The sequence below is a fragment of the Pongo pygmaeus genome, chromosome X (assembly GCF_028885625.2).
Source record: "Pongo pygmaeus isolate AG05252 chromosome X, NHGRI_mPonPyg2-v2.0_pri, whole genome shotgun sequence".
Lineage (NCBI taxonomy): Eukaryota > Metazoa > Chordata > Mammalia > Primates > Hominidae > Pongo > Pongo pygmaeus.
In genome coordinates, this window is record NC_072396.2 from 44,288,791 (window position 1) to 44,301,323 (window position 12,533).

Genomic DNA, 12,533 nt, shown 5'->3' on the forward strand with positions numbered 1-12,533 from the left:
TTAACTTATTTATCTTGGTATAACACAATGGGCTGATGGATTTTCTATTAATGTTTTATTATTGTCATCATTTTTTGATGCTCAAATTGTTCCAACTTCAGGCAACATTACTTATAGCAAAAAAGTGCCCTCTGACTGGTAAATAGCATCTGGACTGGTAGACTTCATAAATAAACTCTAAATACTCAATGCAGATACCATAATTTTGGGCTTCCTTTAGTGTGGTAACTGTTATAATTGGCTATGTCCCATGTGAGGGATCCTGGAAACTATGCCTGTGTAATTATTACAAAAGTTATTGGCTCCTATGGGGCATAAGGCTGCTAAATCAGGCTAAGTTCCACCGTTGTCTGAAGTGAAACTTGTTCCCTTGTACGTAAACTACCACTTGGGAAACTAATGAGAATAGCCGCAGGATAGCTAGTCTGACTGCTCTTTGATCTGCTGTAAGAACACCCATGGAAGGTAAACGCTCCATGCTGTCCTGCTGGCAAGCTGTGGTTTGTTGTATCCCTTTGAGTGTACTGATGCCAAATATAGTCCATGGTAGTTTTGTGAGTCTGAAGGTTTAGTTGGACCCATGAAGAATCCCTAACGGGAGTTGCATTATTTAAAAAAGAATACTCAGAGAAACTTCACTTCCATTCCTACCCCTTCCATCCCATTCTCATTCATTTCTCCATATATGATTTATCCTTCCTACATATTTTTGAAGGTATAAGTAATATATCCTTACACAGAGATACAAATAGGCATACATACATATAGACATATTCAAAGGTATGCTATATATATATTCTCTCATACCTTCATTTTACTACTTTTTTTTTTTTTTTTTGAGATGGCGTTTCGCTCTTGTTGCCCAGGCTGGAGTGCAATGGCATGATCTCAGCTCACTGCAACCTCTGCCTCCTGGGTTCAAGCGATTCTCCTGCCTCAGCCTCCCTAGTAGCTGGGATTACAGGCATGCACCACCATGTCTGGCTAATTTTGTATTTTTAGTAGAGACAGGGTTTCTCCATGTTGGTCAGGCTGCTCTTGAACTCTCAACCTCAGGTGATCCACCCTCCTCTGCCTCCCAAAGTGCTGGGATTACAGGTGTGAGCCACCGCACCCGGCCTTCATTTTACTACTTGAAAATACATCCTGAAAATCACTCCATATTCCATATCAGTTCATAGAGATCTTCTTTCTTTTCTTTTTTGTAATGACTGCATAGTGTTTCATTGTGTAGACTTATCAATGTTTATGCAAACAGTCCTCTATAGATGGGCATGTAAATTGTTTTGAATATTTTGCTATTCAAAATAATTCCACAATAGATAACCTTGGGCATATTTTTTCACTGTTTGTGGAAGTGTATTATTAAGGTAAATTCCTGGGAGGATTGCTGGGTCTAGGGGTAAATGCATAGGTAATTTTGTTAGATATTACCAAATTCCCCACTGTCAGAGGTTGTACCATTTGTACTTGAGCCAGCAATGTATGAGAATGCCATATGTGTCTATAGACCGAGAATAGCATTTTTGGCCTAGGGCAGTGGTTCACACCTGTAATCCCAGCACATGGAGAGGCCGAAGTGGAAGATCGCTCGAGACCAGGAGTTCGAGAACAGCCTGGGCAATAAAGTGAGACCCTCATCTCCACAACAAATTTTAAAAATAGCCAGATGAGGGCCGGGTGCGGTGGCTCATGCCTGTAATCCCAGCACTTCAGGAGGCCGAGACGGGCGGATCACGAGTTCAGGACATGGAGACCACCCTGGCTAACACGGTGAAACCCCGTCTCTGCTAAAAATACAAAAAATTAGCCGGCCTGGTGGCGGGCACCTGTAGTCCCAGCTACTCGGGAGGCTGAGGTAGGAGAATGGCATGAACCTGGGAGGCAGAGCTTGCAGTGAGCCCAGATCATGCCACTGCACACCAGCCTGGGCAACAGAGCAAGACTACATCTCAAAAAAAAAAAAACAAAAAAAACAAAAAAAAGCCAGATGGGGTGGTGTGTACCTGAAGTCCCAGCTACTTGGGAAGCTGATGTGAGAGGATCCTTTGAACCCAGGAGTTCAAGGTTACAGCAAGTTATGATCTGGCCACCGCACTCCAGCCTGGGTAACAGAGCAAGACACCATCTCAAAACAAAACAAAACAAAACAAAACAAAACAAAGAAGAGCATTCTCAAAAACAGTTGATGTTGTCCCCAGAAAATACATGAATTAGGTTTCTGTGAAACAGTGAGGAAATCATAAAGAGAAAATGCATTGAGATATACATGGCATAAATGAAAAGTGAGTTGGCTGAAATAAGAACTTAAAGTAAAAAACAAAACAAAACCTAAAATGAAATGACAGTTAAAATCTACATTAGAAGCAGTACAAATAGAATTAGAACTTCAGAAAATTAAATCAGTAATGTGAAGGATAAATTTGATTAGCTCTCAGAATTCAGAGGAAAAGGACAAAGATGACAACAATGATAAAGGACATAGAAAGGTGATCCAACAAGATAACTATGGGTGTTTCTCAGGAAGAAACCAAATATTTACAACAGATACAATAATCTAAGTTATAGTAGAGACAAACTCCTTGCCCAGGAATGAACAAAAACCCCAAATTAAAAACCCACAGATTGAAAGGATTTATGATACTACACACACACAAATAGACACACACAGACACACACACAGACTCTTATTGTCCTCATAAAATTGTTTAATTTCAAGGACAAATGAAACAATTTCTCAAGAGTATTCTGTAAATGAAGACTTATTTTAAAAGATGCGAGGGCTGCCAAATAGAAATTTTTTCAAATTGATGTCTAGGAAATATCATCACAATTAAATTAACCAGTCATTTCATTGATGAAATGATTTTGAAATTTATTTAAATATATAAGAATATATTAATAAAAGGACTACGTAAGAATATTGCTAAGAATTTGTTAAAAAAAACTATTGGGAAGGGACTAATCTTTCTATCTGATAAAATCTAATAAGGCAACAATAAGTAAATCAATGTGGCATTGATGGTAATGTGGCAAAAATAAGCAGGTCAATATAACACAAGAGACAGTTCAAAAGCATATCACTATTTATGTTACATGAGGTAAAACAAATCAGTGGAGAATGGAAGGATTTTTCAACAGACAGTTCTCTTATGATTGGTTAGCTATTTGGGTGGGGGAGCAGAGAATCCATTTAGGTCCTCACCTTATAGCACATAGCAAAATACATACCAGTAGATTAGGATTAAATAATTAAATTTTAAAATATCAGGCTGGGCACGGTGGCTCACGCCTGTAATCCTAGCACTTTGGGAGGTTGAGGCGGGCAGATCACTTGAGGTGAGGAGTTCGAGACCAGCCTGGCCAACATGGTAAAACCCCTTCTCTACTAAAAATACAAAAATTATCTGCATGTGGTGGCGCAGGCCTGTAGTCCCAGCTACTTGGGAGGCTGAGGCAGGAGAATCTCTTGAACCCGGGAGGCAGAAGTTGCAGTGAGCCGAGATCATGCCACTGCACCCCAGACTGGGCAACAGAGCAAGACTCCGTCTCAAAAAAAGAAAAAAAGAATTTAAAATATCAAACCATCAAAAACTATTATAAAAGAAAACAGACTTTTTCCTTCAAATCTTTGAAAGACAAAGCCCTTCTAAGTTGAAAAGCAATGGAAGAAATCACTAAATAATAGATACAACCACATAAATTTATTTATTTATTTATTTATTTATTTTATTATACTTTAAGTTTTAGGGTACATGTGCACAATGTGCAGGTTTGTTACATATGTATACATGTGCCATGTTGGTGTGCTGCACCCATTAACTCGTCATTTAACATTTGATATATCTCCTAATGCTATCCCTCCCCCCTCCCCCCACCCCACAACAGGCCCTGGTGTGTGATGTTCCCCTTCCTGTGTCCATGTGTTCTCATTGTTCAGTTCCCACCTATGAGTGAGAATATGTGGTGTTTGGTTTTTTGCCCTTGCAATAGTTTGCTGAGAATGATGGTTTCCAGCTTCATCCACGTCCCTACAAAGGACATGAACTCATCATTTTTTATGGCTGCATAGTATTCCATGGTGTATATGTGCAACATTTTCTTAATTCAGTCTGTCAATTGTTGGACATTTGGGTTGGTTCCAAGTCTTTGCTATTGTGAATAGTGCCACAATAAACATACATGTGCATGTGTCTTTATAGCAGCATGTTTTATAATCCTTTGGGTATATACCCAGTAATGGGATGGCTGGGTCAAATGGTATTTCTAGTTCTAGATCTCTGAGGAATCGCCACACTGACTTCCACAATGGTTGAACTAGTTTACAGTCCCACCAACAGTGTAAAAGTGTTCCTATTTCTCCAAATCCTCTCCAGCACCTGTTGTTTCCTGACTTTTTAATGATTGCCATTCTAACTGGTGTGAGATGGTACCTCATTGTGGTTTTGATTTGCATTTCTCTGATGGCCAGTGATGATGAGCATTTTTTCATGTGTCTTTTGGCTGCATAAATGTCTTCTTTTGAGAAGTGTCTGTTCATATCCTTTGCCCACTTTTTGATGGGGTTGTTTGTTTTTTTCTTGTAAATTTGTTTGAGTTCATTGTAGATTCTGGATATTAGCCCTTTGTCAGATGAGTAGATTGCAAAAATTTTCTCCCATTCTGTAGGTTGCCTGTTCACTCTGATATAACCACATAAATTTAAATGTTATGCATATCTAAAATGTCATAAACAGCACTAAAATACAAATTGGAATAAACTATCTTCAGTGAAAATAGCAAGCAAGGGGTTACTATCTTTTATAAAGCACTTTCGGAAATCAACTGCAGAAAGGCATGAAGTGATCATTCACAACAGAAGAGATGGAAATGGCTATAATACATTTTTGAAAGATGTATTTCACCAGTAAGCAAATAAATGCTAATTTAAATAGCAACGCCATGCTGATTTTTCACCTTTCAAGTTAAGAAAGGTTCAAAGTGAACTTGTTTATTGTTGGAGTGGGTATAGTAAGAAGATAGCCATTCTTAGACATTACTAATGAAGTATAAATTTGTATAATCTTTTGGGGAAGTAATTTGGTAACTTCAGTCAAAGAGCTAAAAAATGCTCCTACTTTCTTACCTCATAATCCTGTTTTAGGATTCTATCTCAAGGAAATTGTAAAAACTACATACAATATTTTATGCACAAAATGTTCGTCTCCATGTTATGTATTATATTAAAAATTGGAAAGTACTAAACGCTTAATGTTAGAGGGTAATGATTAAGTAGACTAGAGTAGGCAATTGAACATAGAGAGTGAATATATATATATGGCATGAATATATAATGTAGTTTTTAAAAAATTGAAGTGTGAATATGTATTGAGTAATTCTTACATGTCTGGTACTACCCTAAATGTTTTAATGCATTTGCTCACTTAACCCTCGCTTCAGCTGTGCTAGATATCTTCATTTTGCTTCTCCAGGTGCCACTACCACACTTCTCTACTCTGTTCTGGCCCCTGAAGGCTGACCTGTGTCAACTAAGGGAAAAAAATCAAGCTTTTAAAGAATTACAGTTAATTTTATTCAGAAGTCTTACTGGAGACTATAGACCAAGGCTTATAGCCCGGGAGCAGTTCCGTCAGACGGCTCGGGCACAGTATTTCAGCCCATTGCTTATAGACAAGCGTGGGAGTTCAGTACATGCAAAATTGCATCAAACCTGCTTGGAAGTTACAATGAAGCAGAATCACATCTAGATTTGGTTGTAAGAATACATCTGGCAACAGATTACGGACGCATAATCACCAACCCCCATCAGACGTTACCTTATGTGTGGGGAAAGGCAAGGACTAGGGTCATTTATCTTTTAAGGAATATAGTGACTCAGACAAGAAACATGGGAGGCCGTGTGCTCTCTCCTGTTGTGTCTTCAAAGCATCCTTCTGGTGAGCTGCATATCTTCACAGAGTCAGAGGCTTTGTGAAATTATGCTGGCAAGCAGAAATGAGCAAACATGGCTTCTTGGCACTTGCTATTTTGTCTCACACCTGTATGGACTGCATCAACAGAGTCTCCCTTGTTTTCTAGCTTCTGGTTGGGTTAGGTCTATGCAGAGGACCAGCAGGAGACTGGAGGGAGGGAGATTAGGTATTTATTCTCCCAGCTTCCTCCCTGTGGGTTTCCTGTGGGCTGGCTGTCTCCCTGAACTAAAGGCCACACCTTGTGTCAGCAGCCCTTTCCTAATAACATTGTCACTAAATTTCTGATGACTGCTTTCTCCCCCTACCTGTTCAGAGTGATACCTTCTTGCTGTTACCAACCCAGGGTACTGCGCAATTCCTTACGGCATCTCTCCATCTTGCCCACGTCTTTGAAAATAGTTCGTTGATGATACGCTCTTGAAGTTACTTAATTTGAGTTTGCTGTTTCCTGCTGGAACCCTGACTGATTCAACAACTTATAGGATTCTATGATTCTACGGCTGGGACAATAGGCAAAGAGAAGTCCAGTAATTTGCCTAAGGTCACACAAGGGAGGAAATAATACTTATGGAATGTTTCACAGTTATTCTTTTATTTGTTAATTTAAAGTGAACTTTTATTGTTTTCATACAACACAAATAAAATGAAGAGAGAAAATACTCATATTTCTACTCATCGATTTCCATCCTTTATTTAATAAAACTTCCACATTTTCATCTCCATCCAAACTCTTGCTTTGAGTCTCAGGCTTTATGTTCAGTTGCCTACTCTATAACATTCATCTGGATGTCTCAAAAGCACTTGAAACTCATCATGTCCAAAAACATGCTCATGGTCTTCCAAATCCTAGCTACAACCAAGTCCTGTCAACCTTATATGTAAATGTCTCTAAGATAGCCACATGTCTGCAGCTCCACTGCCACCACCTACCTCAGTCTAAGATACTTTCACCTCATTCTTTAAAGAATTCCTAACTTTGGTCTACCTGTACCTATCTACTCTTGCTCAATTATGCACATGGCAGGCAGATAGACCTCTCCAAGTTGCAATTGATGTATATTGCCACTTGCCTAAAGTCTTGCAGTGGCTTTTGTTGCTCTTAGGATCGAGGCCAAGGATGCTACCTTGGCCCAGCCGGCCTCAGCATCCTTGTCTCCCCCTTGCCCTGAGCTCCACAGAGTAACTTTTAGTTGCCTTAATGAACTATGCTTTTTTTCTACCACAGGGCCCTTGCACACATTGTTTCTTCTTTCTAAAACATTTTTACACTCCCTTTCCCAAAGTTAATCTCCAGAGGGGTCAGGACTCAGGACACCCTAACACTTTCTTATCCCTGTGGATCTTTCTAATATAACATTCGTCAGAGTTTGTATTTACACGTCAGATAGACAGTTGTCTATGTCCTCTATTAGCTCATCCACTAGACTGTGTGTTCGATGATGATGGTCTCTGTCTTGTGTTGCCTGTGTATCCCAGTACCATGCCCTGTGCCTAGCACTTACTGTGAAATCAAGTATTTGAACGAAAATAAATGAAAACAACGAGAATAAGGAGAAAGGTGAACAGAATCACATTAGAAAAAGCTGATTTCTTCATATCTAGTTTTTCTTCTCTCTGTGCTCAAAGTCTACCAAGATAAAAATGATTTCAATTTAGTCATAAGTCTCAAGTCCTTTTCTAGGAAGTAAAAGTTATTGAAACAGGATGAAGAAAAGACTAAATCCATATTTCTTTACAGTTTATTCAACAAGATGTTTGATACAGAATGGGGTGAGGGGCAACAGGAGGAATGTTTATAGGTGGGAGCAGACATCGTTAGCTTCCTTGAGTTCTCATCACTTTCTCTAAATTTACGTCACGATTTCACCTATTTTTTTTTTTTTTTTTTTTTGTTGAGACGGAGTTTCGCTCTTGTTGCCCAGGCTGGAGTGCAATGGCGTGATCTTGGCTCATCACAACCTCCACCTCCTGGGTTCAAACAATTTTCCTGCCTCAGCCTCCTGAGTAGCTGGGATTACAGGCATGCACCACCACACCGGGCTAATTTTGTATTTTTAGTAGAGACGGGGTTTCTCCATGTTGGTCAGGCTGGTCGTGAACTCCCAACCTCAGTTGATCCGCCCGCCTCGGCCTCCCAAAGTGCCGGGATTACAGGCGTGAGCCACCGCGCCCGGCCAGATTTCACCTATTTTTGAGAGTTCCAGTAATGACAAATTCAGCTTTTGATGACAAATTCAGGATAAGAAAAAGTGGAAAATTAAGAAAGGGATAAAACTAGCAAACAGAAGGCTGGCTGCACAGTAAAATATGTGCACTAAATAGCACTCTTTTCAGTAGGATGGGGAAACACGTTTTCTTATTTCATTTGTTTCTGCACCTTAGCCATCCCTTTGACCTTCCCTTTTAAAATGCAGTCCCACTTAATACATGATAGGTGAGTTATTTTTCTTGCCTACTTGCTTCGATTTGGGTTAAGCGCCTCAGCTTGAAAAACCCCATAGAGAACCAATATTTGCCTGGTCTCCCCCAAGTGACGGTTCTCGCCCCGCCCCGTCCCGTCTCGCCTCGCCCCGCCCCGCCCCGCTCCTCCCCGCCCCGCCCCTCCCCGCTCCTCCCCGCCCCGCCCCTCCCCGCTCCTCCCTGCCCCGCCCCTCCCCGCTCCTCCCCGCCCCGCCCTCAACCTAGTGAGGGCTGGAGGCTGCGCAGACCTCGACTGGCCCTACATGACGTCACAAAGGTGCCAGACCAAGTGGGGCAGCACCCTGCGACCCTGCGATCCTGCCCGGCTCAGCCTCCTTCACATATCTGCCTCCTTAAGTCCAGTCTTGCCCAGATAGCTTTCAGTTAAAACTAAAGAATGAAAGCACTAGGTTGAGAGCCCACGCGGCTACACCCACATCCACTCTCCCACTCTCGCCAGGCAACCGCGCCCCCCACCTGCAGTGGCATCGCCCGGCCACGCCCAGTGGCAGGGCTTCCAGCGCGAGCCGGCAGGCAGGCTGGGAAGGCGGAGCCAGGCCGGCCTAGAGTCACTTCTCCCCGCCCCTGACTGGGCCGGGCGCCCGGGGCAGGCCTCCAAGAGTGGGTACCGGGAACATCCTGACCGTGGAGAAGGGCTGCGGGAAGCAGAACACCGCCCCCAGCGCCCAGCGTGCTCCAGAAACATGAGCACAAACGCCTCAGCCTCCTCCCCTGGCGGCACCGGCACCGTCACCGGCACCAGCACCGGCACCGGCACCGGTACCGGCACGGGCACCGGCACCGGGCGCAAGGCGGAGGGCCCGCCCGAAGCCGGGGGCACAACTGCCCAGGTCCCGAACCCGGACTCCAGCTTGGACGACACCTCCTACAGCCCGTCCGAATGGAGCGTCCGTTCTGAGTGGCGGTCCGTCTCGGATCCGCTAGCCAGTTCCCAGTGGAGTACGTCCTCAAAGGCCGAGGCCGCCTCCTGGAGCTCCAGCATACACTCCCCAATCAGCACTACCGGTCTTAGCGAGAGTATTGACTCCGACTCCAAGAGTGGCCTCCGGGGTTTCAGCGCTTACAACTCGAGCAGTCGGATCCCCAAGTCTACCACCAGCTCGAACTCCTCCGATGGGGCCGCCACAGCCTCCAACCAGGACACCGGCATTCCCTGGGTATTAGTAACAGGACCTACCCCGCCCGTAAACTCCCCCCTAGAGTCATTGCAAGGGTCTGCCTTCTCCTCAGGGTTCAGCACCCCACGGGGTTCGGTAAAAGGACCGACCCTGCCCCCGGATTCCATCCTGACCTCAGTGCCCGGCCACACTTGGATATTTGTACGGGGACCTCCTATACCCAATGACCTTTCGCAAGTGTCAATACAAGCACCTCCTATACCCGGTAACACCCCCCGAGGGTCAGTACAAGGGTCTGCCGCATCCTCAGTGTCCAGCTTCCCCTGGGGTTTGGTACCAGGACCACCTCTACCCAATAACATTTCCCCAGTGTCGCCACAAGCACCTCCTGCACCCCATAACATCCCCCCAGTGTCAAGGCAGGCGTCTACCCCCACCTCAGTGCCTGACACTCCGCGGGGTTCAATACAAGAACCTCCTGCACCCAGTAATCCTTTCCAACTGCCGACACAAGGACATTCTAAACCTAATAACTCTCACCAAGTGTCAGTACAAGGGTCCGCCCCGCTCTCAGTGCCCAGCTCCCCCCGGGTATCAGCTGAAACATCAGCTCCGCCCCTGAGCGCTCCCGGAGTATCAGCAAAAGGGTTCGCCCCGCCCACAGTGCCCGGCTCCCCCCCGGTATCAAAAGAAGGATCGGCTCCGCCCCCGGGCTCCCCGGGGAAGTTGATAGAAGGGTCCTTCCCACCCTTTGCCGTCCCCACTCCTGTGCCTACGACCCAGGAGAGTGTCAGCCAAAGCATGGAGAATCAAGAGAAGGCGAGTATCGCGGGCCACATGTTCGACGTAGTCGTGATCGGAGGTGGCATTTCAGGTCAGTGTGGACCGTAGCGGTGGCCTGGGGGACCCTGGCCAGTGAGGGGTAGGGGAACCTACAGTAGCTCTTGTGGTGTTTGGGGGTCTCTGATGCATGCGAGAGTGTAGTGTAGCCATGGCTTGGCCCCATATCCTGCGAGGTGGGAGTGGGGGATTGTGCCAGTTTTGCTGGTGGTGTGACTGGGGGAGGCAGACACAATAATTTTACTACTACTACTATTAAATACCAATATTTAATTAGCTCTTGCTGTGCAGTTATATTTAGCACTTTACGTGGCTTTTCTCAGTCCTCAACAGTCCTGCGAGGTGGGAACTAAATTCATCCCTGTTTTGCAAAACCAGGAAACTGAGGTCTGGGGAGTTTCAATAACTCTCTTGAGGTCGAATCACCTAGCTTGTAAGTGGCTGAACGATTTTCTCCCGTTTAAGACCTGCAATACTAATTCCTGAGGTGGCTGCTTTGCCTCACTGATTTCATATCCTTTGCCCTAAACAGAACATCAGGATACAGATTTCTGTAGTATTGAGGGAGCAGTAGTGTTATTCTAGCCCTGCTCTTCTCTGTTTTCCGTAGAAAATTTAGTAGGTGAAGAGGAAGGAGGTAGACTCCTTTAAGAAAAGGTTAAAAAAAAAAAGAGGGGAAGAGGGGGTGAGCTCTTAAACTATTACTGTGTGTGTGTGTGTGTGTGTACATGAACTGTGTTTATATATATATATGAACTGTGTTTATATATATATATGAATTGTGTTTATGTATATATATATGAACTGTGTTTATATATATATATATATATATATGAACTGTGTTTATATATATATATATATATATGAACTTGCGGGAAGGTGTAGGGCATTTATTGTCCAAAGAGAATCCCTTTATGAAGCAGGGGCTGAGTGCCCTGTTGTATCCTCCTTCCTCCTTTCACTAAGAGCTCCCACCACCTGAATCTTGTCTTCTGATGAGCCAGTTGGTGGGCCAGGGTGCCCCTGGTCCTGGCTTGGATTTGTGGCTAACCAAGTGAGTGGTGCGTGAGGCTTTCCAATATCTTCCTGGAAGCCTCATCATGATTGATATATTGTCACCTATGTTGCCATCATTGGTAAAATGTTTGAAAATTAGGAATTTTGTTGCCTTTCATCCCTGGCTAGAATGCCACACTGACCTATCCTCCCCCCATTAGGTGTTAATAATTTCTGAGTTATCCCTGCAGGATCTGATTCAGAAAGAGAAAGATGATGGGAGGGAGTAAGTAGAGTGGCCCCACAGTAGCCATTTTTATATATAAATCTTTCGAGGAGACTCTGAACATGCTTACAAATTAATGTTGGGTAGAGATAGCTTTATCTGTACCCAACATTGTTTATCCTGAACAGGCCAAGAGAAGAGATTGGCATGAACTGTTTCTTTGACAGTTCCAGCCAGTATCAGCAAAAACATACATGTATGTTGGAGCATCAGAGGAAAGCAGCTCCTGGTGGAGAGTAAGAAAAAGGAGTATTTCACCTTGTTTATGTATTTATTTATTCATTCAAAAAACACTTGTTGAGTACCTGCAATGAAGTGGACTGCTGTTTCCCAAAATCTGGTCCCACTAGGCAAGCCTCCTAAAAGCAATATGGTTGTAGATCACTGGAAAATAAATATGATGACAATGTGTTATATACATTGACTAGGGGTTCTGGGTCCTCTCCCATCTCCATACCATCTGTATTCTGCAATTCAGAGTTCTTTCTGGGATTTTATTCTTAGTCTTTTTCTTGTTCAGTCTCCGGAATTCCTTAAGGAGCGTTGTTTTTTTATTTTTCCTCTGCCTGATTACCTGCTCTTCCTCCCTTTCTGTACTTTATGCTCAATACTTGGTCATTAGCAGAGGTGAAATTACCATGTAGCTGATAAACTTTATGCTTTATGGCCTTATAACTGTAGGTCGCTTCTGGTTCTCATTCTAAATAAATAACCAGTTTCATACTCAGTCCTGTATTTGCAATTTTGCTTTCTTATTTCTTAGAGAGGATACCCAAGTTATATAAGTTGTAGGTCCCACAAAACCTGAATCTGTTCATGGTCACTCTTAATTATTAATTT

The 12,533-nt window shown here is 43.6% G+C and overlaps 1 protein-coding gene and 1 long non-coding RNA gene across 2 annotated transcripts in view; both read left to right on the top strand.

Moving 5' to 3' along the window:
- The window catches only part of LOC129024547 (uncharacterized), a 50,240-nt gene extending 43,609 nt beyond the window's left edge, over positions 1-6,631 (top strand). Inside the window, exon 3 of the long non-coding RNA XR_008497099.2 lies at positions 6,286-6,631. This is a non-coding gene — a long non-coding RNA (uncharacterized LOC129024547). The remainder of the gene's footprint in view (positions 1-6,285) is intronic.
- Positions 6,632-8,750: 2,119 nt separating this feature from the next.
- MAOA (monoamine oxidase A) overlaps positions 8,751-12,533 on the top strand; it is an 85,737-nt gene continuing 81,954 nt past the window's right edge. Inside the window, exon 1 of the mRNA XM_054471664.2 lies at positions 8,751-10,445. Coding sequence (XP_054327639.1) covers positions 9,137-10,445 — 1,309 coding nt within the window. The 5' untranslated portion in view covers positions 8,751-9,136. The remainder of the gene's footprint in view (positions 10,446-12,533) is intronic.